Source organism: Cyclopterus lumpus, chromosome 5 (genome assembly GCF_009769545.1).
Source record: "Cyclopterus lumpus isolate fCycLum1 chromosome 5, fCycLum1.pri, whole genome shotgun sequence".
NCBI lineage: Eukaryota > Metazoa > Chordata > Actinopteri > Perciformes > Cyclopteridae > Cyclopterus > Cyclopterus lumpus.
In genome coordinates this window covers 11,824,488-11,852,214 of record NC_046970.1, presented here as the reverse complement: position 1 = coordinate 11,852,214, position 27,727 = coordinate 11,824,488, and the positions used below count along the sequence as shown (strand labels likewise).

Genomic DNA, 27,727 nt, shown 5'->3' with positions numbered 1-27,727 from the left:
CCCGACAACTGATCGAAGGTAAATTGACCTCCGTTGAACTTTGTCCTGCATAATACTTTGGAATGTGATAGAAAACAGAGGCTGCGTCATGACTGACTAAGCCCGAAAACATGTGAATGAACCATAAAACAAACGAACAAAACGTACACGGACCCTCTTTTCAGTTTATAGGCAAGGCAAGGCAAGGCAACACTGAGACAATAGGCTCGTTCATTAAAGCTGCGCCTCGCCTGGAATCCAGACGAGAGCAGGCGGCCGCTGAAGGGGGCGTTGCCACAAAACTGCGATCAAGTCCGACAGTTTTCAGCTGCCTTCAAAGAACACACAGGAAGTCATTGTTCAGAAAGTCACAAAAACAGTTGGAACTAGTTTAGTACTATTTTACAGACCTAATTTTGATAACTATGGCGTAAGAAATAGTGTTTGCATTCTTGATCGCCGATGAAATTGAGGCAGAAGAGATCCCTCTACTTATGTTGTAGTACTAACGAGTAGTAGTTGTCAGCCGCTGAAGTTTTAGTAGTGGTTGTAGTAGAAGTATCAGTGGTTCCAAGAAGTAGCAGCAGTAGTATCAAAAAGCTGAATCATACAGTAATAAATGAAGTTGAAATGTGTCTGAAATGTGTCTGGAGATTAAGTTCACTTCACAGTATTCCAACAAATATATTTAACAGAACTAATCATCTTAACGGGCATATTAAATAGCGTTTGGGATATCTAATATGTAATCTCACAAATGGACCAAATTCATTTTCAATCTGTTGAAGTCATGCAAATGGGATTTTCCAAAATAAAATAAATCTACTTTTCTAAATTTTTATATCTTTTTATTTATTTAACTATGTTATTTTTGGGATTGAGGACACACGATTGGCCATATTGTAGTTGGTGGATGTCATATTTATTTACACATTTATATAAATACATATATGTGAAGATAGTTGTTATTTCTCTATAAATTATTTATTTACAGATTCTAAATACATAATAATACATTAAGAGTGAGAGTATCGTTGACCACGTGTGTATGACGTCAGAGCAAGTCGGGAGCAAGTCGGACACAAATCTAACCGGCATGCATTGTGCGCCGATCGCCGGCGATCGATTCTGCGCAGAACTGGCTCTTCTCGAACGAGCCTAGTGTAAATAAACTGGGGAGATGATTAAACACAGGATTCAATCAGGGGCGTGGCAGACAATCACACAGGCGGGAAAACATACAAAGGCAGGAAGTGAAGTGAACACAGGACACAAGAGGTAGGGAAATTCAGAATAAAGCAGGAAACCAACTAAACAAAACCCAAGAGCGTGACAATTGTGTTTCTTGTGGAGTTTTTTTTTGGGTGTATTTGGGATATTTGTGAACATATTTTTGTGAATGTTTCTCTTGTCTTTTTCTATCTCATTTCCATTTGATTTAGTTTTAACATTATGTTGTATTATATTATTGTATTCTCTTCGAAAAGCCTCTTCTGCACAGGTGTTATATATAAAATTAGCGTTTCACTACAAACACTGTATATCATCTGGACTTTGTGCATGTGTATGTTACAATTATACTACTGTGATCCATATAAAATAAACTAACTAATGCATCCGAAATACCTTGAGTGAGAATGTGTAGCTTTTTTAGCAATCCTCTTCAATGTTGGTCAGTGGTCTCGTTTGTTGTTTAGCTTTTTTTAAGGACAAACACATTGACATATGGTACATATCCATTAAATAACAAATAACAGTATAAAGTCAACGAGACAAAAAACAAACAACTCAAAATTAAAGTCAAATAAAAAATGACAATTCAACTAAACATGACATTGAGACACAGGGCAGCATCTGTACCAAGGACCATGTATTCAAGCACATCCCCAATACAAGATTAATAGAGACACAACCAAACTGAATTTATATTGGAATTTGTATCCCAATAGATATTATGCAAAACATTTTTTTTTTACAAACTTAATTTACAACCAACAGGAGACAATTGATGTGTGATGTGAATTTGGTCACACTGCACATCATGATAATGAAGAAGGAAGTACCCTGAGTATTTTTTTCACAGTCAACACATTTATGCAAAGCACATTTGTACAAACTTGTCGTAGTATGACCAGAAGGACATGTGACGTGATTAAGTTATTATACGTTATTTCATTATTTGTGCTTATTTTCGGCATTCTGCATTTACTTTGTAAATCCGTGGATCTCACAACCCGCTGCAAATGAAGACCAATGCTATTTGATCGCATTTTGTAATAAACACGCAAAATGTAATAAATGCCCTGCATCACGCGTTAACATAATTTGTGGTCAGTGCTTCCTCTACTTCATCCTCACATGTCATGACATAGAACGTACGGAATGAGATTGATTTAATATCTAGATTACATCCAGACATGTATGATGCACTTGGGAGCTTTTTTTTACACTGCATACAATTTAATAAAAATCGATAAATACATTGCCCCCCTCTTATGTTTATCTTCATATCGTACATGTGTATTATTATTTTACTTGTATTTCATGTCTTTATTTGCATATTATAAATAGACTATAAGAGTTTTTATATAGGCGACTTTAACTTGCCGTTACATTCTACGGAAACTAAAACTAAAGCTATTTCAAAATAAACGTTTCGCTTGCATAAAAAACACAAAATAAACATTGAGTACATCACAGTAACCTTAAATGTAGCTATCATACAATAATTATTAGAATGTATCTATCAGTTGTTAGCAGAAGAAGAATTTCGCGGGAATATCAGGACCGATTGTCTCAGTAATACGACTAAGGTGGTTTACTTTGAAAAGAAAATGTTAGCATGTATTTTTCTTTCCGGATCCACCGCCGTGACTTCCGTGTTGTTAACAAGCTACAATCGATACTAGGCCTTAACAGTAAAGTTTTGAAAACAGTAAGCAACCGATGAGGTTATCGTTAATACGGCACGCTAAACCTTTGTAATCCAGTGCTCAGGTTGGTATCAGATGTCTTATGTTTGGTAAAACAGTTAGCTAAGCTCCTAAAGGAAACAGGGTAACTTGTTGGTTATCGTGTTGTACGTTACCCTGAGACAAGAAGACAACCTTGATTAATTACTACAGCGGTGCTGTTGTTTACACACACACACACACACACTTAGCCTTAAATATCTGCGGTAACTTGGTTTTTATGTCTCATGAAATGAATGGCACTGGGTGTTTTGAGTATTTAAGACACGGTGTTAACGGACTGTAATTAGTGAACATGAGCATTGCTAATCATTGTGTTAGCTAGGATAGGTGACAGCTAACTAGGTGACACAGTCAAGGCTGGATATACACACCAGTGGAGGTTTACTCAAGGTATTTATTGGATATTGAAAGGATACTTCACTCCTATTATGTTATCTCACATGCAGGTAAACCATGGGCAGATGCTCTCATACACAGGCGGAATTTTGCATTAACTCATATTCTTTAGTTGATTATTTACAGATGATCTGTTGTTTATCTTTTCATATGAATTAAGTTTTAGCAGTATACAATGTTTACATTTGATAGAAAAGATGAAAAGGGACACGATTGGGTTGATTACATGCCTGACCTGTTGTTAGTAGTTAGTCGAAGATTTTGTAAGGTAATTAAGGACTGTTTGTACTGCTTAAACTATTCACATGTAATGCACACACCAAATGCCACACAGTAATTATGAGCTTATAGAGGGTATTTCATTGGACTGCCATTTTACAGTAGAGCTCATTGTGAGGTCCAGCTCTTCACTTTCCGGGTGTTTTCCAAACCCAGATTTAAGCTTATACTTCTTATTCCATCTGCTATACTATAGGTACTTTACAGCAGTGTAGTTGGCTGTATTCTTACTGAAATAACGATGATGCTCCAGTAATTGTCCTACTTCCGCTTAATAAAGCTCTTGGTCTAACATTAAAAACTCAAGACATGAGTTTTTATGTCTTGAGTTTGAATTACTGAATTGAATAATATATTTTATTACATAATATATTTCATCACATTTGACCTTTTTGTGTTTCAGATTTTGAGCTCTCTTTTGAGGTCAAACTAGATGGCCCAGCTGGTAACAGTTGGGGCCACACCGTAATACATCTGTACGTGTAGTCTGTCTGCAATGGCCAGTCATTTCCGTAGCTACATCTGGGACCCGGTTCTCATTGTGAGTCAGATTGTGTTGATGCAGTGCATCTACTACAGCTTCTTGGGCCTTTGGTTAGCTGGAGTGGACAGTCTGGTGCAAACTAGTCGGTCACTGGACCAGATCTTCAGCTATGAAGTAAGTTATAAGATCTCTGCCAGCTGTGTGATGTATCTTTGTGGCACATTTGTAGACTCTCAAATTGTATTTCATTCTTTGGTCTGCTTTGGAAGGTCCTTGGTTTTGCAACGATGCAGGGCAGGCTCTCAATGATGGCATTCATCTTGAACTCTCTTACATGGTAAGTCATCTCTTATTATTTAGCTGTAACACCTAAAATGCTGTTGTTCAAGCAGCTCTTGATTAAATAGCATGAAAGATGTATTCACAACTGCACAATTAAAGGTTTTGATACTAAAAAATATATTTATTTACATACAAATAAAATTGACAATTTCTTTAGATTCGGTATATGGAAAGACTTCAACATTTACAACTTTGCAGAGGCATTTTTGTATTCACACAAAACTGAAACATAAATGAGCATGGCCTAGATCATAACTTTTCTGTCATTTGTCCTGCAGCGCCCTCGGTCTGTGGTTCTTTATCCGTCGGGGGAAACAGTGCCTGGACTTCACAGTGACTGTGCACTTCTTCCATATGATTGGCTGCTGGATCTATAATGCTCATCTTCCATCTGCCCTGTCATGGTGGCTCGTCAATGTAGCCTGCATGGCGTTGATGGCTGTAATCGGAGAGTACTTGTGCATGCGGACTGAGCTCAGGGCTATTCCAGTCAATAGTGGACCCAAATCTAACCTGTGAAATTTTGTCGATACCACGTTGAAAATCTGTGGAAGGTTAACTCCTGAGGAACTCACTCGGAGAAGGTTTTTTCCACTGCTTTCAAAAGAACTGGAGCGTGAACCTCTATCAGCGTGGATGTTGGATTGTCATCCATCTTCTCTTCAAGTGATAAACCAGATGAACTGATCTATTTATTATTCATAACTGACGCTAAATGTTGGAGAGTGTTAGCTCTGAAGCAAAATATACATGCTTTAATGCTTAGAAAAGTAGATGTCAATTTACACCGTTCTTTGAACCTTATGACTATACATTTTATTTTAAGTAATTGCACTTTTGTGTTAATTTTAATTATGTCAGCATGGACATCTCATTTCCTCATTTTTAGATTTACGATATTTCTTTCTGATGTGTGCACATCTTCAAATGATAAATTGAAACATCAGAAAAATGCAAACTGTTTTATAAAGCAGCAGAACAGCAACAACATTTTTGCCATTTCCTTTTTGTTGGTATAATTACAAGCTGGCCGGGCTGACAAAAAAAACGTGATCATGATGTTATAGGATATTTGGGTTTTAAAATGTAAATGTTACAGTCACTGCACTTTAGAAATGTCAATGTGCAAGTTACCTATTGTTGGGGAACAAGTTCAGTGTTCAAACCGGTATGCTAAAGTTGTATGACTCAGTGTAAATCAAAATGTAGGAAAACGTTTTCTGCTTCAAAATCTCAAGACATTATATTAGTCAGAAGTATAAAATCAGGCTTTTTTTAATGTTCTTGATTAATTTAGCAGACAATGCTCAGTTTCTGCTTTCCTTGTCAAGCTTGTACATCATATTACACAGCTTGCATTGTTTGTCTCCATCTCTTTATGTCATGATTTATTATGCAGACATGGGGGCCACTTTGGGGACAGTTTGTCAGCCACCAGCTGCGTTCTGACAGCAGACTGTCTGTGTTTCTGTGGGGGATGTGATATGATAAGTACTGAAATGTGCAGCACTAATGGTTTCTGGAACACTTCTCATTTTACGATGGCTTTTAAAATACCGTCTAAATTGACTGCCGATTATTAGAGTACCATGTCCTGTAGCGTATACTGCAATATATTTTTATTTTGCGTGCTAAATGTCAGATCAAATCTCTGCAGCTTTGATAGTGTGGACTTTTTTGGCAAAGATTGATATTTAAAAGCTGTACAAGAGTTGGACATTATGAGAAATTCACTTATTCCCTTTCTTGGTGAGTTAGATGAGAATATCAATTATACCACACTCATATCTGTTTCTAAAAGTAAATACATTAAACCCAAGCTTTAAGCATTAAGCTCACTAATTAACATGTTACATCTCGATTAATACTCAAGTCTAAAAATGGCATGATGTGCTTTTACAGAGGTTTTGTGCTAAACAATTTCTTTGCTTAGGGCTGCGATATCCTGGAGTCTTGTTGCAATCAAAACTTTACAGATTAAACAAGATGTAAAGTGTTAATGATTGATCAGTGAAAGTGCTGGTATAGGCACATTTCTTTACTTTCAGTGCCAGGCTACAGTCTTTATGGTGGCTGGCTGTAGCTTCATATTTGCACAAACATGAGAGTGTTAACAATCTTCTGATCCAAGGACAGCAAATAAGCGTACGTCCTGTTATGTTCAAACCCATGACAACACTTTCTAATCCAGTGTCCCCTACTATTTTATTATTTTTTGCAACTAATGCTCTAAAAGTTTCCACATGCAACACCACCTTTGTATTCTTTAACATAAACTTTTGTATTTATAAAGTGTTTAAATACAAATAACTTGAGAGACGGACCTGTTAGTGTAATTACAATTTCTGGCTTGTTTCTAGTGCAGAAACATCAAAGAAAAGGTGCACTTATTTTTTCTCTTTGAAGATTTAAATATAGGGTGTTGGCACCAACATCAAGGAATTATGTTTCAAGTACTTCTGTGCATATATTGTTTAATAAAACACTACCAGTTCATATGGATGCTTGTACATCTTAGTCAGGAAACTGTAGGTGATCAAAATAATTGGCCATTATGCTTCAGACATCAAAGATAGGTCCTTTGGTTCTCTGGAAGTGTTCCACCCCAGGCCCAGATCCTTCAATTTCTCAAACTGTCTATTTTGGAAGTATCCAGGTGGAAAGAAGCAGATGGGAGAAGTACTAACGAGTAAAACTACTGGTCGCGATCCTCATTACCAACACTTTGCTTCAGGGAGGGCTAAAAACAAACTCTGTAGTAAGAGAATCGTACAGCAGAAGACTTACTCAATCGATTAAAGGCTTTACTATTTTATCCATTTGTGTTTCTAGATCTTTGCTATCCAATATTTTGCAGAATGTGCAGACACACACACACACACACTGTACGTGTTAAACGTTGGCGCTTTATTATTACAAACACATTACTTTGCCATATATTGCTTAATAAGTCTTGTAAATAGGGTGCTTTTCTATCAGTATACTGACAAAAACATTGATATAGAACTTGCTTTTACATTCAGAAGTTCTTTCCATGTTTAAACTGTCATTAGGGTTAATTTCTTATGATATAATGCTTCTGATACCACAATCCTTTTCATGCTTTTTTCAATGACATACAAAGGGATAAGAGTCCTCTCTTTAAGAAGTGATCTTACATATTGCTCATGCGTTGAGGACATCACAACTGTTTTTGTATTCTCACCACCAGACACACAATGTATGAAATAATGCCAGCATGAAATAAATAGAAACAACTAGAACAAACATGCTAAGAGAGGTGGAGGTGGGTGGGTGAGGAATCTGCAAAAAAGGATGCTGACACTTAGAGGAACTATAGCCTAACTTCATGCACAGATCAAAGGTGAAATCAACATAATGTTAATTATTCTGAAGCACTGTCACTAAAATGATCATGCATTTGGGACTCAAGAGATAATGCCTATGAGGACCATCAGAAACAAAGAAAATATGCAATAGGACACCGTTTTGAAAAAATCAACAATACAAATCAATGCTTTCACTGATTAATTTTCAGTTTGCTCTAAATCTAGATGAACGCAGTATCAGTACAGAAAACACCAGATTCTCTGAAGAAAATGTAACCTAAATCTGGTTCATAGTGAATAAACAACCACTATAATTAGTAATATTTCACATGGCTTGTGGCCTAATGTGTCAAATAGGTGAGAATGATGCCAGATATGTTGTAAAAAAACTTTTAACACTTCAGACATTTTTGGCGGCTTTTGAACCTTAAAATCAAGCCTGGATTTCTCGAAATAAGATTGATTAAAAGCATGAAACAGATAAATTGAGCAGCATAGTTAATCTGTTTTGTTTGATATCATAAGTATGCAATGCATTAATGGTTCGATCATAAATTGTAATATTTTTTTCTTTACAAAAATAAGGTTTTGCTTTAGATTTACTATAGTTGTTTAAAAGTGAAATTAATTATGTTTTTCTTTGAAAATCTCTGTGATATAATCCACCCCTGTGCTGTCTATCAGCAAAATGTATGAACTACTGTGTTCATTCGGTACTGAGAGGTCTTTAAAGTAACGTTTTAGTAATATCGTGCTAATTAAAAGTGAGCATTTTCACACAAAGTGGAGCAGGTATTAATGAAACAACACTGAACATTCACAATTAAGATTTCCTTTTTTACATAAACATTAACAGGTGAAACGTTTGATCAATCATAAGACTGAACCAAAATGTGGGCTGAGGCAAAGAGGAGCAAGTGAACGTGTGAGGTTGTGTCAAGATGACGGGTTTTGGTGTCTTTATAACAGCCGTGCAACATCAACCACAATGGGGGGAAGTGTTGGAGGGGAAAAGTGTTATACAAGTGGCTTGATTGTCACTTACACAAACATTTACTACACGTGGAAACCGGTTAAAGGGGCATTTCACCTATTATACATCTGAACGTTATTTAATTGCTAGCTTTAGTGTAATTAAGTCAGATTATTGTCTGGTTCTGTATTTAGGTTTGGGCCTTTCACTGATCAATAAGTTGATAACATATTCAAATTGTTCCGTAATGACTGAGATCAAATTTGCTAAGACATTGTTGTTATTTTTGGTGAAGTGCTCCTTTAAATGTTTTCTTGCAATGTGACAGCTTATCACAATGGCTTGGCTGGATTTATACAAACTCACTGATTAAATTGCTTAAATTTGCTTTCTTGTCGAGTACTAGCTGTGACAATATATACCACTCTCATATCTGTACAATATGTAAAACTTTAGCCAATAGCCCATTAACTTGGCTTGGCTAAAGGACAAGGAAACTGGAGGAAACGGATCCAAAGGTAACCAAGGCCCCTCTCTGGTCATGCCTAAAGCTCACTAATTAACATTTTATTTGTTAATCCGTACAAAAGTGTAAAAAGGTACAAGTTGCGGTTTCACAGGGAGTGACGTGTCAAACTATTTCTCAGTCAGGAGCAGCCACGGCAGCCGTGTGTTAAGCCAAGCTAACTTGCTTCTGGCAATAACTTTATATTTAGTGTACGGACATGAGAGTGGTATAGATTATGCTCAGCCAACTCCCAAAATGTAGAACTATTCCTTCAACTATTCCAAACACATACAATACATGGAGTGGGCACACATTAACACCTTGCTGTCTTAGAATATAATGAAAACCAAAACAACTCCTCAAATACTGCTTAAAAAAAATTTCCTCATAAAAAACGGAACATGATAATGTTTATAAATATAGTATTCATTGCATTAGATTGTACTGGTGATCACAATGTTGATGCTGTTTGTTTCTGAAATCCCTTGAATACTTGGCTTGTTTGCTTTAGTCTGCCTGGACTGATTAGTTGGCTGAAATGTAGTTTTCTCAACTACAGTACCCTATCAGTTTCTAGACATAAGGGAGGATCAAGCTGAATATTTGAGGAGATTTCAAGCATTATTCATGACAGCAAATATTGATTGGCTAGCCACAGACCCAGGTGGCTCTGAGTCAAAATAATCCTTATTATTCAATCACTCATCCCTCTTAAATCCTTGGCTTTAAGTTTGAACTCAGGACACTGAACTCAGGAATTTGAGGCTCTCGTCATCGCCCCTTCCATCTCCTCACCTCCACCCCCGCCCGAATTATAAGGGGAACCAGTTGGGCCCAGTCATGATCAACACACCTATCAGGGGCAGGGTAAGGGCAGCAAGAGATGAACTTTTGCGTGGCGAGGAGCTGGGGCTGCACAGGTCGAACAGACTTCCCTGGAAGTGCATCTTCGTGGCGTCATGCCTCAGAGTCTCCCAGATGGAGCTGACTTCCTCTTGACAGTCGGACAGCGCTGTGAGGGCACATGTGTGGAAAGCTTCCCAGTGGCTGTGGCAAAGAAAAGCATCACCAGATCAACACTGCGTCTGCGTTCACTCAAGGTTTCATCCTGGCTATGGCGGCATGCAGATGTGCACTGGCTGTCGTGGACTAATTTGCTTGCCAGTAATCTATCACTCAGACGGTTATGGTGGCTTCAAGTAAGTCAAACTGATCTTTAATTACCATGGCAACTGCACCAGAGAGTGAAACAATATCGCAGATGATATTTGCAAGAGGGCCATTTTCAACAGAAGGCGTATGTGTACATCTTTGTCTTTAATATATTGTGCAGGGGTTAGAGTGCATGCAGTAACAATGACAAAAAACATCCCCGGAAATTCATTACTGCTGCAGCTAAGTCATCAATTATTTAGTACAATGGCTCAGTGTCTCAGCACCATTCATTTCTCTATTCTCCCTCTGAGATCATGGCATCTTCTCTTTTTCTCTCCAGCATTTTACCAATAGATGCACACTTCCTACCTGTCTGTCTTCATTCACTGTATGATACACTATTTCATACTTGTTTAACTGAAATACAGTTTAATCACACATACTGTATATTCTCAATAATCATGTTTTACTGAAGGTTTTCACTACCGGCCATCTCAACAGCTTTGTCTTTCAGTTCTCAACTTCTCTTGTTAAAAGTGACTTTATCTGTTTACACAACTGTTAAAACATACCAATTCCATTGGGGATGTCCCATGTGCACAGGTGGGTGCTGCATGCTGTTCACACACTCACTCAATAATAAAGTTATTATCACCTGCACACGGCTGCCACTCCCCTCTCGCTGGTCACGTTCTCCTGATAGTTGTCCATGCTCTTTCCCAGCACCAGGACACAATCAGAAAAGTCCTTATACATGTTCTCACAGTTCACATCTGCATCTCCTGACACCACCAGGGACAAGAATACTGCAAAACACACACAGGTAATGGCTTAGATGATATTTATTTCTAATTGGGTAATTTACTCCTTGTGGAAAAGCCTCAGTCTGGTATATCTTTCTCTACCATTTGCCCACTTAAAATACTATTAATGATCATGCAACTTTTTTTTTTCACAAATACACAATATTTCATTAAATTTCTGTTTGATTTTGTTTCATAAATATATTGACGCGTTTTTTTTACATACCTTTTTCCAATCCTGTCATCTGAACTCTTTGTTACCATAACAATTCTGAATATTGCATCTCTTACATTCCTTCCACAAAATGCAATATTGTTCAAGAGAACAATGCAAAATAAGCACCATTTAAAAAAAAATTGTTTTTCGGATCTTGCCTGGCCAATAGCACACTATAACCTATAAGTATAGACACTGGGTTTTATTGTCGATGGGTGTAGGCTACAAGCGGTTGGCCACGGTGCAGCTCTCATAACCATCACGCACCGCTGATGGAGATAAATAAAGATTACAGTCATGGTGTGACATTTCTGATGCAAGGAAAGAAAATGTGTAAGGTAGTTCCCTGTGTCAAACCATCCAAAGTGGCTCGCAGTCTAAATAAAACCGGAGGAGCAGCTTGACATATCTTACCCAAGGCTAACGTAAGAATCCCTCCGATCTTCGTCGACATGAAAAATCCCATATCATCCCATTTCAAGTCGAGCGGAGGGCGCGGGATGCTGCCGAAGCACTCGTGAATCGTAAGAAAAAAGCGCTGCTGAGTCACACAGAACCGATTATCTGCCCATTATTAATGTGTGTCGGTGTGTATCCGTGATTAGGCGGTGTTAAATACTTGGTGGGTGTGTACAGTCTTTCCTAGCTCTGGCCGACTGCTGACGTTACCTGCCCCCCGGCGCGCGCTGAGCTCATCTCCCCCCTCAGCACCGGACAGCTCTCACCTCCCCGAGGAAAAACCACCGAAAACAGGATGCATCTCAGGATGCCCCTGCTTGTTACGACACTAACTCGTACTTTATAGATAATATCTGATGTTATGTCAATGTCGAAGCTCGTCTTTACTCTTACAGTACACATCTGCCTTATATTACAAGTGTATTATATATAGTCTGTGTGTTTCAAGTTCAAATCGGATGCTGTCCTGTCCACACCACAATGCAAATATTGGGTGATTTTAATTTAATGTTAGGAAGCAGTATGTAATTTCGTAGGCTTACTAATTAAAGGGGTAAACAGATTTACTAGACTATTATTTTGAGTTTAAAAGTATGTATCCCTTTATTATATAAGCATAAGGAATATAGGACAGGTTGCATGGGGAATATAGAGATAAATGATTAAATGTGTTTATATATGTAAATGATAAAACCAAAAATCAGAGCGGCAACAATTAATCCATTAATAGATTAGTTAACGTTGGAATCATTTTAAAAGCAAAAATATGAGGATTTCAGATTGTTAAACGGGAGAATGTTTTTCTTTTCCTTAACAAATTAAACATCTTTGGACTGTTGGTTGGATTTGATGACATTGCGCTCCAGGAAATTGTGTTGGGCCAGTTTTAATTGTTTTGGAAGTTTTGTTGTCTCAAACATTTATTTGATTATAAAAATAATCGTTAGTTGCAACCCTGCATGTCATTTCCTTTCAAAATTCCTTGAGTGACACCATCCACATTTTACTGAATATGTACTCTTGATTGCACACACCACAAACTTTGAGAGAATGCAAAAGAAAACAGTATAATAATTAGGAAGTGATCATAATGGGACAAAATATATACTTTGTTCACCCTTTTATTGTGTTTGAAAACACAATTTTCTCCCAAAAGAAATGGGAGAAATTGCACCAATGGCACTTAGTAGTTTGGAATGCTCAACCAAGGAGAAGTTACATTACAACACAGTGAAATACAACAGGTAAACTAACCTGCAGAAACCTCAAGAGAACCATGTTTAATAATGTTGCAATTGCAGCTGCCATTGCTCCTCTGAAAAACATTTATTTACTTTTAGAAACCTCATGCTATATGTGACTGGATGATAAAAGCAGAGGGCTATCAGTGGAAAACCATTTAATCAATTGCGTCTACTTTTTCTTTGCATGACACTGCAGAAAGGCACAATGGTGTTTACATAGTTGAGAAGTGGGGGATTTACCTCATTCAACAAATGAAAAAGGAATGATTTAAAGCCTATAAATGCAGTTAACATATCTCCGAAACAAAAAGTAATTAAATTATGACTTGACAGCATTTATAAAGCCAGCAGGTTGATTTATTTTGCTGTCTTTTTGGGGCAGTTTGTACCACAATTGCTTTGTTTGTTCACAAAAAGTTGAATGACTTCATTTTTTAATCACCTTTCACATACTGATATAAAAAAAGTCCCTTTCAAAGTGGACTAGTTCAGTCATGTTAGTGTCTAAATGGCCTTGCTCTCATCAGAGCAGTAGAGTCCAGGATGCTCTCTGGTCGTTGTTCCAGCAGGACGAGATCCACACAAACATCTGAAACACGCTGCTCGGTTGGAAATGTTGATCCATTGTAAATGGATATCGGGTTACCACGGCGAGGAAATGTGCTTTGAAAGCATGATGCACAGATGGATGGAAATGGACAGTTTTATTGATCTGCTCCAGCTGCCCTATTGGTCCGTTTCCGTGGAGATGCTTTCGGGGAAGCCTTGTCTGTAAGACAGGATGCAAAGATCAGATTTGTGTTGCTGCATTTTCACAGAGCGTAACAGTAATGCGAGCAAACAAATCACTTGTCTGTTTTATCTGTCATTGAAAAAGTTGAGGATGAAACTGAACATACTCATGATATTGAGAGTCTCCTGAGGAAGCCAGCTGATGTCCACATCGTTCATTCCACCAGTGCCCTTTTCTATTTTTGCCGAGATTCTCTTTTTCTGCAAGTTGAAAGACAACATGTCTAATTTTAAAACCATTTTATCCATGAGCCTGCTTCAATATCTTTTTCAATGTCTCCCTGTCTAAGGAAACCCCCTTGTTAATGTGCCCTATATTCCATTACTACCATTGACTTTGTACACAGGAAATTACATTTGCATTGGTAAAACTGGAAATTACTCATCCCAAGTACATCATGTAACATGAAGAATAAAAGGAGCTGATAAAAGACAAACCCATACCGTCCTCGTCTCCAGGACTTGGTACACCCCAAAGAGCATCAGGACCACCAGTCCAACCAGGAAGATGTACAAGAACATTCTGCAGAAAGAAAAAGAAAAAGGAAAATTATATTTATTTTTTTCATTAGTGAACGGAAGAATTACTCAAGTACATGGTGTTTTTGCATGCCCTACTCTATAAGTGATGCACAACTATTGACTGACTGAAGACGCCATGTAGAGTTTGACTGAAAAGCAGTTTAATTTATTGCACTGAACCATTTTCTGATTGGTTTTGAGATTTTAGGATGCAAAACACATAGCTTCTCTTGAATAATTTGCTGGTAACAGTTTCTGCCTCTTGCAGCAGCAGCACAATTCTGACAACTAATCTCTTTGTGCCAGTTTTACACCTCCTTTTTTACAGGTTCTTCCAGGTGCTGCAATACTCTGGGAAGGCTGGTGTTGTTCAGCCTTAGAGAGCTGTATGTAAGGGACATTTCAAAAATAGGTGGCAAAATAACTCGATATGCACATAATTTACATAAACCTGAGATGCAGAAATTGGTTGAATATGTCAACTTACTGATTCAGTCCTTTTAGTGCTACTTTATAGCATAAAGTCTTCATTACATTTTTTGCAGTGAAAACTTTATCCTCTTTTTCATTAACAAGAATGTACGTGATAGAGCATGGTAGAAGATAGTCTTACGTTTCTCCGTCCATTCCCTCTTCTAGCTCGATGATGGTGACAGTCTGGTTGTAGATGGCAGTCTGAAACACGTTTCCCTAGAGAAAAAAAAATGTAAACCAGCAAGCGTAAACTCAAAGTGAACTTTCAAGAACTTTCCTTTTTAGAGCTACACTTTAAAAATCTGAAAATCAATATGACTTAGCATCTGCCACATCATTGATTAATAGCATGGAAACAACGTCAACGCTAAGCAGGCAGAAAATAATGACCTTGAGGAGCCACCAGTCATCCCAATTATACAAAATAATATAGCTGTTTTATGAACATAAAAGACTAACTGCTTTGCTGACAATGACTTATTCAGGTATTAGTTTTAATGAATCATCAAATTTGAGACGGGCTGTGAAAAACCTTCCTGCGTTTGACATCACACTACATCTTTTCTCTAAAATGTCAACCTGAACAGACCAAGCATCACCACCACAAATATATTTTTTAGAAATAAATAATGAAAAACCTTTTTACCTCAGTGTCAAGATAGTTGAGGAGGATAACGAGACCAAATGGGCGACCCGCCATGGGCTGAGCTGGGATGAAGGAGTACTCAAAGGAGGCCTGAGTCAGGGGCTGCACCACAGTGCTCAGAGGCAAGGCTGTGAACTACACAAAAACACACATGCTGCAATAAAAAAAAGTCTTGTATTCTACTTCAAGTAAAAAATAAATTGTAAGGGTTTTATTTATCACATGCAAGTATTCTATTAACCTATATATTGTTCAGAATATTTTTTTAACATACCCTTATACATTCTAATCCCCAAAAACTTTGTTATCATCTAAAAATTAAAAAGTTAAAAATCAGCAAGTGATCACATTTTATCTATCTAACTTCACATAAAGTATAAAAGTTGTTGCACATTTGCCTGTGGGTTTTTTCTTACATTCTGGATGTAGAACTGGAAGTCTTGGGGGTAACGGAAGGAGGCCTCCAATGACTGGACGGTGAAATCCTGACTTCCCTTGTTGGTGAAACCCACCAGGAACCTCACAATTTCATCGGCAGGAAACTCTAAATTAGTTATAAATACAAATAGATATAATGTAAAAGAATTAAAAGCAAAAAAAAGTACGTTATAAGATGAAGGAAAACAACATAAATAGAGTTAACTGGATGAAAACCTGAAAAAAAAGATGTGAGCCCACCTTCTCCTGTCGTAAAGATGATGGTTGTGTCGACATCAGGGTGAGAAGATATCAGTTTATCAGCAGCTTCATCCAAGTCTTCTCCTTCTCCTTCCTGAGGAGGAACATCGCATGACATCGTCTCTTGATGACAAGCATGTAAATCTATGGTTGGCTATACAGCTGCATAATGCAAACATACATACCAAGGGTTGCATCTGATCCTGCTCAACGAGCACCTCTTCTTCATCTTCCTCCTCATCTACTGCAGCATCTGGGTCCTCAGCAATGTCCTCAGCAGAGTCTGAGTCTGCAGAGACTTGGCCTGCATGGGGCCGAAGACACAACGATATATATGAGTTATGGTTTGACCATGACAATGTGTCAAATATTATATTGTCCAGGATTTTGAGTATCGTCTCATCTCATTACCGATGAATTCTATTTCACATCACTTTTTGTGTGTGTGAATACAATATCAGCCAAAGCCTGGCTGTGAAAAACATGAGAACAAATTATAATTTTGCTCTTCTGAAAAAATTACAATATCGCCCAATATCTTATAACTGGAATACTATACACCAGTAAGGCCATTTAGCAAACCAATCAAAGAATATTACGTGTTAAAGTGATGCTGCATGGATTGACCTGCTAGTGGCGTACACAACCATTACAATGCAATGTAAAGTGACTGGCTGGGTCTAACGTCGAATGTAACTATTGATACATTTTGATTAATGTTCCCTTTCGACAGACACACCACTTTGTTGCCAGTTTAAAATAAACAGCAGAACAATAAAAGTCCCCATTTAAATGGAAATCAGCGGGAGAAAAAAGCTTCGAGACACCAACAAACATGCAGTGAGTTACCATCTTATCTATGATGACGTGTCCCAGCAAGAGCGAGTCGTTAACTGTTGTTACATCCACAAGGATTTTCAGACGCTTGTTTTTGTCTAAAAAGTCTAAAAATCACCTCATGCTCACAATGGTGTATCTCGTTTAAATTTTAAACGAGATACACCGCTGTTGTTACTATGAATAAACGTGCTGATACAATGTCTGTACATTGAGGTTAGTAACGCGGTAGTGAAGACTTGAAGCTGCTTGTGAACCGTTGCGTGACTATGCCACGTATGTGTGAGTCTGTAATAACTTTTTTTACTGTTGCCGAACTGAGGAGACGAGATGAACCGTCGGCTTCAATCGAAGCATATGACTCACCGATTGATATTAATCCGCAGGGGAAGGCCAGGAGAAGCAGCAGCAGCAATTTTGATCCGAAATTGAACATTTTGTCAGAGATAGAGGCAGAAGTTAGCAACACATCAGCGTTCAGAAAAGGAGAGGGCAGCAGCCGAGCAGGAGGCGGGACAAGAGGACGTAGACCCGCCTCCTAGGTATGTGACGGCTGGGAGGGCCTTTTCTTTTTTTAAATCTCCAGTGGGTTGCGTTTTACATTCAGTGTCAAACATGTGACATGTAACTCTCTCATATTTTTGCTTTCAAACAATATTGTGCAAACGTCAGTTGTGTTAACTTAAGTTACTCGGTCATAGACTTCAATTTTTTATCAAATTATGATGATTGTTGACTTTTGCATATTTTGCTTTTTCTGCGCTTGTCAGTGCAATAGGTTCAAATTAATTGCAACACTAGTTTTATTAAGGGTAAGCTTGTAGTGCAGCATTATATTCTCTTAATTAAAACAACAAATCACTTTTATTTAGCTAGTTGTCTTTATTTTTCACATTTTATTTTGTCACTTTATATCCTGTGGTGTTTATGTGTACTTCCATTATACTTCTACTTAATATGAATGTAGATGCATATATTGCATCCCAAAAATGATGAAAGATGAATTGTTGTAGAATAAAGTTGAGTTTGTACAAAAAAGTACAATGTCTCTCTCTCTTGAATAGCCATAGATATTCAATACTTTTTACATGTTAGTGCATCAGTAATATAATGCAATACAATAATATACTTAGGGTTTACTCTGCTTCTTAATGAATACTTTGACTGCCATAAAGCTCTTTAAATGCATTTTGGTGATAACACTGTCATACTTTTACTTAACATGTTGAGTACAAGACTGATTTCTATAACATTTATGTACAAAATGTGAACAACATGTACAGTTCAAAAAAATACCTTGAGACCATGAGCCTATTGCCATTAATTGCTATGACATTAGGTATTCTTAGATAGGCTACAATAAACCGTACAGTAAGGTCAGTGTAAAGATAAAACCTTAATGTCATTGCACTCCTTTTCTAGTCTGCTTCAGAACTAATGATATAGTCTCTGATTTGTCTGAGTTTGTGTTGACTTCGTATCCAACTGCTGCTGGAACAGAAGGCCTTCTGGGTCATTCAGTAGAACACTGAGGCATCCTGAGTCGCTCACTAAATTAGCTCCTGAGTCCATTAACAACACAGTGTAATGGATGGCCTTCAAAAGAAACAATTGTTTTTAAATTGGTCATTGTTTTCTTTTCAGTAATCTCTAGTGAGTCAGGGGTAAGGCCATCCACTGAACCAGACTTTCTGATCATCTTATTGATCCTGTTGTTATCATACGTAGGATCAATATCCCCCTGGGGCATATTTTTCAGTTTAGATTATATACCCTGGCTTTGTATCATATTATGAAAATGGACATGGCTTGACCTAAAGTAGCTCATGCACCTTACAGGAAACCAGTCATCCAGTGTTGGCGAGTGGGATGTGTGAAAACAGACCTGGGGACCAGCTGGAGGATGTGTCAGGTCTGAGTCTCCATTTCACTGAACTAACATTCACATCAAATGTGGAAAAGGGTGCAGTGTGCATGTAAGAAATATATATATATATATATATATATATATATATATATATATATATATATATATATGTATAGAGAGAGAGAGAGAGAGAGAGAGAGAGAGAGAGAAATTGGAAACAACAGCAAAATAGTAAAATTATGTTATTCTAATTCATTCTTCAAAGACAAGTCTTTATTGAAACCAGGTGTAAATCAGCGGTGGCTTGTGTGTTTGTGGCTACAACCTGTGTGACATTCGCTGCCATGTATGTATCTTAAGTCACCTTGCAGTGGTCATCAGGTGACGGTAAAGTATAAAGTCAAGACATTTTGGTTTATCCTCAATCAGGCGTACACAGAGCTGCACAACAAGTTTTAACTGTGGTCCATGTAAACATTATATCCACAATATGATCAAAACTATCTCCTAAATTCTCCTATCTCCTATAAGATCTCAGTTGTTTCACTAATATAAAGTCTGTGTTTGCTGGCTGCAGCCCATGTTTAGCAGGTCCAGCAACAGAGAGAGGTTTACTTACGTTTTATGAAGCTGATAATGGAATTTTTCTTCACACATAGTCTTAGTCATTGTCACTGGTGTATTTTTGTCGTGGCAACTCACGGCTGACTTTACAGCTTTATATCGAGACCCCGGATAACAGTACTGAGTTGATGACTTAATGCACCATTTACTTTAAATCTATCCTGTTCCCTTGAATGTAGAGGGGGGGAATATCTTAAAATATAATGAAACATGACAAAATGATAAATATTATGCATTTACTTTCTCAAAGAAACCAAAACGAATTTGCAGTGTAATGTCTGTGAACATTGTTTGTTTTAACTATAATATTTCTTATTATTGTCAAAAGACGTTCGCTGTCTCACTTCGTCTTGCTTTGATGTTATTTTGTGTCGAAAGAAAGATTGTGGTTTTCTGCAAAAGCACACATCCTGCTATGTGTTAACAGTCCTTTGAACAAAAACTGTGTCTTCCTTTGAGCATGCATCACACCATGTGAGGATAAACATGCAACAGATGCTGTAGTCTTGTTTATCACATTTGCAGTATAGTAAGAGAGCGAGAGACAGAGATAATCGTCCTTGGTTATAGTTTTATTGCTATGGAAAGACGTTTCAATGAGACACAACAAGGTGGTAAGTCTTGATTGAAGATATAGAAAATGTCATCCAATGTAATATGTTACCACGATCATTCTTGTTGTAAGGGATTTGAAGGTCATCAATGGCATATGCCGCATTCAGCTGCATTAAGAACATTTTATGAAACATTGATACTACAGAGACTAGTTAGGTAGCATGGTAACATTTGCTTGTGTAGAAACTAGATAGATCTCAGTCCATTTTCTTTTTGAAGAACTGAGTCTTATACCACTTCTTTTTCCTGATTTTTTCCTGAAGTAACATCTTTATTACCTGACTTTTACCTGACAGAGTATGTATACAGTGTTCTTTTGGCACTTTCACTTAAGTAAAGGATTTGAATAAATCCTCAACCTCTGGATGCTACCATGGTAACAATGTAATCTAACTATTCTTTTCAGACACTCACTGATGAAACCAACTTAATGAAGGCAGTCAGTGAAACACAGATGCATGTTTAAGTATAACTCAGTGGGTTAATTAGGTTGAAGCTGCTTTGCCCAAAGGCGACGACATGCAACAGAATTATCACATCACTACAATGTGAATAATTAATAATATTATGTATGTCTCAATATGATATGTGGGGTATATACTGTATATATATATATGGTTGCAGAGATATTGGGCCGATACTAACTGCAAATAGTTGGTATTGTCACAATGGGCCGAACTACTCAATTTCTACTCAGTTTAATTCTATTATATATTATATACTGGAATTTAAATTTCTGTTTAAGTTTTGAAAAATGTGTGTTGTTGCGTTTAAAAGGTTCACACTTGAAAGTCATTCCTGATCATTTAAAATAGTTGTACCCAGTTGCTGGGTTATTTATTATTTTAATAATAATGTAATAATAATTAAAAATATAACAAATAATAAATAACAATTTATTTATGTATCTATTCATTTGTTAGTCTTTATCTCTAATTGTGTTTGAACAGTTTGAGGACAACATTCAGAGAGACATAGCCTGAAACAATTAAAGTGACTTGGACAAAAATGGGATTTTATAAAGCATTTTCCAATAATGTTGTGGTGAAGATGAAGAAACAGTAATTGAATATTCCCTTTATTCAAGCAAAGGGGAAAACGTCAGAATATTCAGTGAAACGTCAGAATAGTCTACTACAGTGAGCTGCTGTGAAACACGGCTTTGCAAATGTTTTTTGAGATAGGAAATGCATCCAACATTCTTGCTGAGCATGTATTCTTGCAACACAAACCAACTGCACTGTTTAATCACACTGTTTAATCACACAATTAATGTGTGCTATAGTGTCTCAGTTAACGCGTCAGGTTCTGCTGCAGACGACTGAGCAGATCCACTCACGACACATTCTGTAGGTGGTTTAAATCTGCTTTCATGATTTGTTTTATTGTCTTGTTTTCCAAGCAGTGACACTGACACTTACTCCTTTAATTGTTGGGTATTAAGTTATATTTTTGTCGAACCTTGTTCAATCTAGCATTGCAGTCCATGTGACAAACCCAACCAAAAGTCTCAGGTACTACAACTTACCTGACCTTATAATGAGGTTGGGTATTGATTCAGACATGGATTGTGTTAGAAAATAGGTGAACAAAAAACTAAATGACATTTTCCTAAAAAACTGATGTGTGCATACAGACTTTGACAGTAGACACAAATCAGTGTCAGTTTTTTAAAAATGTTTTTTTCCTTTTACATCTTTTATGCTTTTTCAATGTCTTATATGCACTATTATTGTGCTATTTTGACTGTGTCTGTGAGTGAAATGTGCTCTATAAATAAACTTGCCATTTCCCTTAGTTTCTAATATATACTATTTAGTTTTGAGGTGGCTGACACTGTGGTTCAGTGGGTAGTACTGTCCCCTCACTGTGCATGTGTTTCCATGTTGTCTCGTTGTCTGCAAAGGTTTTTTATAGGTGCTTCGGTTTCCTCAAAACCCATATACATATTACCTAAAGCCTACAGACAAAGAGAATAGACATCTTGTTTTGCACATAAACTATTTAAAATTAAAATATTTACATTCATAGGTTCTGTATTTTTCAACATGTCAATATGATTTTAAGATTTTTTATAACTTAACTTTCTGGTGTAAAAACATATTCAATAAATGTTTTTATTGAAGGTATTACATTATTATTATTATTATTATTATTATTAATATTATTATTAAGAGGATCATTATTTTTTTCTGTGTTTCTCCAGGTTGGAATTCTTTTTTTGCTCCATTTCATCTATGGGTGATAATCAGCGCCATCGGTACAATGCTGGTGCTCTCACTGTGTTGGAACATTTTTTGCTGTGTATCAAAATGTTCCTCAGGTAAATACGGTATGTTATTTGCTTGTGAAAAATGAATACAAATTCATTTTCTGTATCTGATGGTCAGTGTACTATTCTTTATATGGCAACAGGAAAAGAGCTATCTAAGCCAAGGACAAGACAAAGGTATGTATCATATATATATATATATATATATATATATATATATATATATATATATATATATATATATTTGCTCTTCAGGGAAAAAGCTAATTTATCTCCTCTTTAATGGTCTTCTTTTTCAGAAGTTATTACCAAACTGAAAATAATTAAATACATATCCTCATTGTATGTCCAATTTAAGACGGAGCCCAAGGCAGATGGAAGATAATCCTATTTATGGAAACATAGGCTACATCCAGTCAAGTAAGTGCATTGTGCCTGTGTGTCTTTTTCATGCCTTCATCTGTGTTTACAATGTGCTGCTTTTTTCCACACGCACAACTTTGTTTACAGGAGTTGATCTTCAACACTCTTCATCTTTGAGGGATCAACATATAGTCAATTCTGAGTCACAGGTAGAGTCTTTAAACTCCTTTTCAAAGATTGATGTCTCATCTGTTGAACATGTGGTGCAGAAGGCCTTTATAAAGAAAATTCGATAATTGTGTTGGATCATATTGGGTAACTTTGCTAAAATGATAATTTAAACATGTCCTGTGCATATAATGTTGTGTGAAGACATTGCATTGATTTTGTTTTTTTCTCCCTCCAGTCCGCATTTCAGGACTGCTATGCCAACCTGGCACTGAAGGCTGTCTCTCCAGAGATACAGTACTCAGATGTAGTTCATTTAGAGGAGCCGTCAGAAAAGGAGGATGAAGGCAACGCTGACACCGTCTCCACCATGTCTGATCTGTATGCTTCTGTGCAAAATCAGCGCACCAGAACCGTGGACCCTGCAGACAACGGAGAGGGCTACGCCAACCATCTCTAAGAGGCCTTAAATCGTCTTTGTTCATCTTAACCTGCCACCACAGGATGGCACTGTTTGTTGTTTGTCATCAAAAATGACAACCGCTCTGTAATGCATGTCATACCACTCATGCACACTAACTGGATTATATTAGTTGTATGAGAGAATGTTCAATATATTTGTTGGACTTACCTTGTTTGTTGTTTCTGTAAGAGCAAAGCATTTGATTAATAATTTCCGATATCTTTGACTCGTTTTTTCTCTGCTAAATCACACTGGGATTTATTAATTGTGTCTTTACTGAAATGATACCCACTGACATGTTTGAAGACAAATACTCTATCTTTAACAATAATTTGTTTCTGATATGTTCTCATCACACTTGGCGTCAACACTTGTTGTGATGTCACAATATCCTGCTGGTACGTTTTGAGTAGAGAGGGACTATACATTACATTCCCACCAATTAATATTTGACTAGTCAAAAGTAGCTTACCCTCTTCATGAGGTCATTATATTGTAAATGCCTCTTTCTGTAATCTTTGCCGGTGGGTCAATTAATGTAACTTACTTGGTTAATGTTTGAACCAGTCCCATCTGAGCTGACGAAAAGGGTTACTGCAATAATGGGCAACTCTAAATGTACTCTTTAAAATGAAAATATTTGCATTCATAGGTTCTGGATTTTTCAATGGAGGACATGTCAATATGATTTTAATCAATCAACCCTAAATAAGTAAACATTGTTTATAGTGGGTCTTTGTCATTTGTCCTTTTTGTCAGTGGTGAGTTCTGCCAAATGTAATTGTGACAAAAACAAAACGCAGGTACGTTAGCTTACAAAGTAGAAGTTCGTATGTCCGCTTTGCACGTTCACCTTTGCAAAATAAGATAGCAAAATAAGATAGCCTCCAGGTGTTGAATGTTGAGAAATATTAGGGCAATGCAGATAAAGAGGTGAGTAAATTTAATATTTGTGGACACAGTGGTGTGATATTCTTGATAAAGCTGATGAAACTAAATCAGAATGTTGAATGCATTTTTGTATGCATTCAACATGCATGCTATATCCTTTCTCATGAAGATAATGATCAAAGCATGAATCAGCAATCTGTGAGTGTTATAAACTTCATATCAAATGCAATTTACATGGATCCTGAATTGGACTTTGCTTTCCTGTTGTCCATGATTATATAAGGCACATTGTGTGGTGATAAAAGGCCTCAACCTTTATGACTAACTTAACAATATCTGTTATCTGTTATATGGTGTTATCTTTATTCTTCTGGACACAATAAATGTTTTGACGACTCAAACACAAAGAAAGCGCTTAAGTGGCCCGATAATCTGTAGATAAACAAAGTAGTAAATAACTTTGGAATTGAGGAATCGAATAAGGAATAGTTCGCTCTGCTTTTATGTCTAGAAAAGTTGGCAGGAGATTTTGCATTGAGCAGGTTATATACATATATTATGTAATAAGATCTCAGAGGTTTAATGTTTTACACTCTTTGGCTTGGATGAGCAGGACATACGTTACTGATGGGGCTGGGTTGCGAAAGCTTTTGAATCAAATGGTGCCTCCAGAACTTTGAAAACCAGAATTTCAAATCTAATTCAATGGGATGATTACCTGATTGTAACTATTGTCCTAAGTGCAGTGTTTTTTAACCGTAATAATACCATATCAAAAACATAATGTCTCTAAAAATGTAATGTTTTATACTTTTCTTCAGCTTCAGTTTTAGAAGCACAAGATATTCAGTGTAGTTATTATCAAATATACAAGACAAAGGATATGATGCATGTTGAACCTTTTCAAACCTAAGTGCAATGTTGACCAATTTAGTGAGGAGGCAGTACGCACTCCTAATCATAAAATGTAAGATACATTTGATATAAATGCAGTGAAACTGATGATTTTATTCCATCATTGCTTTGAATTTACATATAATGTTAAAGCAAATACATGTTATACTTGTAATTGCCCTTCACCATTATACATACAGTATGCTCCAATTGCCATTTAACATTTTACATACAGTAGTAAATTGAATAACTCATAACGACTGCCTCTCTGTGTCGACCTTTGTGTTCATAGAGCTCATTTGTATCTTTTCGTCATAGTTTATGGGGGCTTTGGTCATTTCTACACGCTCAAAGTCAGAGGGCATGTCAAAGAAAAGCTCATCATCAAAGCAGTCCATGTCAGATGGGGATGCCAAGAAGGGCAGCTTCATGACCCAACCAGTGAGTAGCCCACCAACTGCAGCTGCTGCGATGGTGGAGAAGATAGCTGCCACCTGGTAGAGAGCTTGTTCCTGCGCAGTACGACCCAAGCCCGGCTTCAGCCCGGGAATCAGCCTCTGCAGTTCCAGGAGCTTTTGATCTCCCTCAGGTGGAGCGCGATGGGAAAAGATCTGGTACATGCTGGGTCCGTAGGTTTCCTCGGTGGCTAGGAGGATGGCACAGATCCCTGCTGTGGATGATATGAGGCCAGTGAGCCCGTGCAGGTTGTGAATACCACACTGGTCTTGGATCCTCATGTGTCGGGCCATAAAGGGGGTCATGTACTTGTATCCAAAGAAACAGGCAGTGCAGCCCATGATGCCAAGGGCGTATGCAGCTACAGGGGAAATCATCATATCCACAGAAGCCCCAACCGTCACGCCACCTGCCAGGGTCACGTTCTGAATATCAGCCATTGTTAGCTTGCCTCTCTTATTAAACATTGCTGTGAGTGCAAAGGCAGTGAGAGTGGATGAGCTTAGACCTAAAAAAGTGTGGAGTATCGCTCTGTGTTGATCGTCACCCTTAAAGGTCAGAGCAGAGTTAAATGAAGGCCAGAACACCCAGAGAAACAAGGTTCCCATTACAGAGAGGATGTCAGAGTGATAACTAGTGATCTCTCTAGAGTGTCCGTTATTCAGGCTTGGGCGGTACAGCACAAACGTTACCCCTAGACCAAAGTAGCAAGCAAATAGGTGAATAAGAATAGTGCCACCTGCATCATTGATTCTAATGTATTTCAATACAGCCCACTCTGTCACAGCAAAGACAGGGATCTCCAGTAAAGCCATGACCAGGAGCTGAACAGGACTTGTCTTCCCAATCACGGCTCCGAAAGAGATGAGAACCACAGCACAGGCAAACTCTGCATTCAGCAGGTTGATCACTCCCAGGTGAATTTGACCATCATAGTAAAACTGGAAGAAACCTTGGATCAGGATCGCCCACTGGATCGCAAATGTAGCTGTAAGGAAGTTGAAGACCATTCCACTGAAGCCATAGAATCGGAAGAAGGCCAGCAGACACCCGAAGCCTATAAAGATCATCAGCTGCACGTCGACAAAGTAGGGATAGTCTTGATAAATAGAGTTCTCCATTGGTTTGGTCTCGTTGTTTTGCAGCTTTGCATTGGCATTATCATCATAAGTGACAAACACAGCATAAAGAACTATCATGACAACTTCTGACACTAGCACGAATGCCGGCAGGCGCACCTTCAAACTTGTAGACACGTTCATGATGATGTACAGCTCACAGTTGCTCCCCCAGAAGCAGTAACACGACTTTATACCTCTATTTTTATCAGATAAGAGCAGCGAATGGCATTGCGTGAGGAGCATAACCCCAATCAGTGCAGACTGAACTTTAATCCTTCAGAGTACTTACAATTACACACATCAGTTATGTCTCTAAAGTATAACTTAAATAAAAATAAATAATAAAATTAAATAAAAAGATTAATAAGGGTACTGTAAATTAATTAATGAATTTGACACAACAAAAGCAAAATGAAGGCTGCATTCAGACAGTAAATGCTGTACCACATTGCAGTTGTTGAATTACAGTTTTATTCACAATAACGTTTCACTATAATAATGTTCTCTGTTTACCTTTATTGGATGGGAGAAACTAAAAAGTCACAGAAAACATGTGGATAGATATGCAACAACTGTGGGTGCCGAGCTAGAGACAGGGGACATTGTTGTAAGGCATGTGCAGACTGTAAATTAATGGTCATCAAATCAAGTTGCTCCATTTTTGTTGTTTTCAAGATTGATCAAATTAATGGATTTATTAGTTTTACTTCAATAGTGCTGCACAGAAGAAGCGAGGCAAGTGTATTTGTATAATTGGACCTTTCAAACACAGAAGTAATTCAAAGTGTTTTATATAAGGCAAATAAGTGTTGGCAGTAACACAATTAAAGGCTGAATTAAATGTAGTTGCTTCAGTTTAAGTGCCCTGGTATTGACCATCATGCTGCCCATTGTCACTAAC

The 27,727-nt window shown here is 37.4% G+C and overlaps 4 protein-coding genes across 4 annotated transcripts; 1 reads left to right on the top strand and 3 right to left on the bottom strand.

Annotated features, from left to right (window-relative positions):
- The first annotated feature begins 2,844 nt into the window (after positions 1–2,844).
- sys1 (SYS1 golgi trafficking protein) lies at positions 2,845–6,242 on the top strand. Its single transcript, XM_034533069.1, has 4 exons — positions 2,845–2,976; positions 4,033–4,287; positions 4,383–4,450; positions 4,734–6,242. Exons 2-4 carry the CDS (start codon positions 4,126–4,128, stop codon positions 4,972–4,974), a joined length of 471 nt encoding a protein of 156 aa, XP_034388960.1. The 5' UTR covers positions 2,845–2,976; positions 4,033–4,125; the 3' UTR covers positions 4,975–6,242.
- A 3,835-nt stretch (positions 6,243–10,077) lies between these two features.
- LOC117730464 (neuritin-like) lies at positions 10,078–11,906 on the bottom strand. The gene is made up of 3 exons (XM_034532188.1): positions 11,855–11,906; positions 11,076–11,226; positions 10,078–10,312 (listed from the first exon to the last, which is right to left on the bottom strand). The coding sequence occupies exons 1-3, from the start codon at positions 11,904–11,906 to the stop codon at positions 10,078–10,080; spliced, it is 438 nt and encodes a 145-aa protein (XP_034388079.1).
- Positions 11,907–13,002: 1,096 nt separating this feature from the next.
- Positions 13,003–17,620, bottom strand: LOC117730971 (translocon-associated protein subunit alpha-like). Its single transcript, XM_034533059.1, has 9 exons — positions 17,459–17,620; positions 16,441–16,559; positions 16,256–16,349; positions 15,994–16,121; positions 15,578–15,712; positions 15,071–15,147; positions 14,380–14,458; positions 14,043–14,136; positions 13,003–13,912 (listed from the first exon to the last, which is right to left on the bottom strand). Exons 1-9 carry the CDS (start codon positions 17,526–17,528, stop codon positions 13,848–13,850), a joined length of 861 nt encoding a protein of 286 aa, XP_034388950.1. The 5' UTR covers positions 17,529–17,620; the 3' UTR covers positions 13,003–13,847.
- Positions 17,621–25,500: 7,880 nt separating this feature from the next.
- LOC117730463 (ammonium transporter Rh type B-like) lies at positions 25,501–26,967 on the bottom strand. Its single transcript, XM_034532187.1, has one exon. It carries the CDS (start codon positions 26,965–26,967, stop codon positions 25,501–25,503), a length of 1,467 nt encoding a protein of 488 aa, XP_034388078.1.
- Between the last annotated feature and the right edge of the window lie 760 nt (positions 26,968–27,727).

Excerpts from the sequence above, each read along its gene's own strand:
- LOC117730463 (XM_034532187.1), bottom strand. The coding sequence starts at position 26,967 with ATGAACGTGTCTACAAGTTTGAAGGTGCGCCTGCCGGCATTCGTGCTA.
- sys1 (XM_034533069.1), top strand. The coding sequence starts at position 4,126 with ATGGCCAGTCATTTCCGTAGCTACATCTGGGACCCGGTTCTCATTGTG. Across the intron at positions 4,288-4,382 it reads ACCAGATCTTCAGCTATGAA|GTCCTTGGTTTTGCAACGAT; the intron begins GTAAGTTATAAG and ends CTGCTTTGGAAG. Across the intron at positions 4,451-4,733 it reads ATCTTGAACTCTCTTACATG|CGCCCTCGGTCTGTGGTTCT; the intron begins GTAAGTCATCTC and ends TTTGTCCTGCAG.
- LOC117730971 (XM_034533059.1), bottom strand. The coding sequence starts at position 17,528 with ATGTTCAATTTCGGATCAAAATTGCTGCTGCTGCTTCTCCTGGCCTTC. Across the intron at positions 15,148-15,577 it reads TCAACTATCTTGACACTGAG|GGAAACGTGTTTCAGACTGC; the intron begins GTAAAAAGGTTT and ends TTTTTTCTCTAG. Across the intron at positions 14,137-14,379 it reads AAGTCCTGGAGACGAGGACG|AAAAAGAGAATCTCGGCAAA; the intron begins GTATGGGTTTGT and ends TTCAACTTGCAG.
- LOC117730464 (XM_034532188.1), bottom strand. The coding sequence starts at position 11,906 with ATGGGATTTTTCATGTCGACGAAGATCGGAGGGATTCTTACGTTAGCC. Across the intron at positions 11,227-11,854 it reads GATTCTTACGTTAGCCTTGG|TATTCTTGTCCCTGGTGGTG; the intron begins GTAAGATATGTC and ends TGTGTTTTGCAG. Across the intron at positions 10,313-11,075 it reads GGAGTGGCAGCCGTGTGCAG|CCACTGGGAAGCTTTCCACA; the intron begins GTGATAATAACT and ends TCTTTGCCACAG.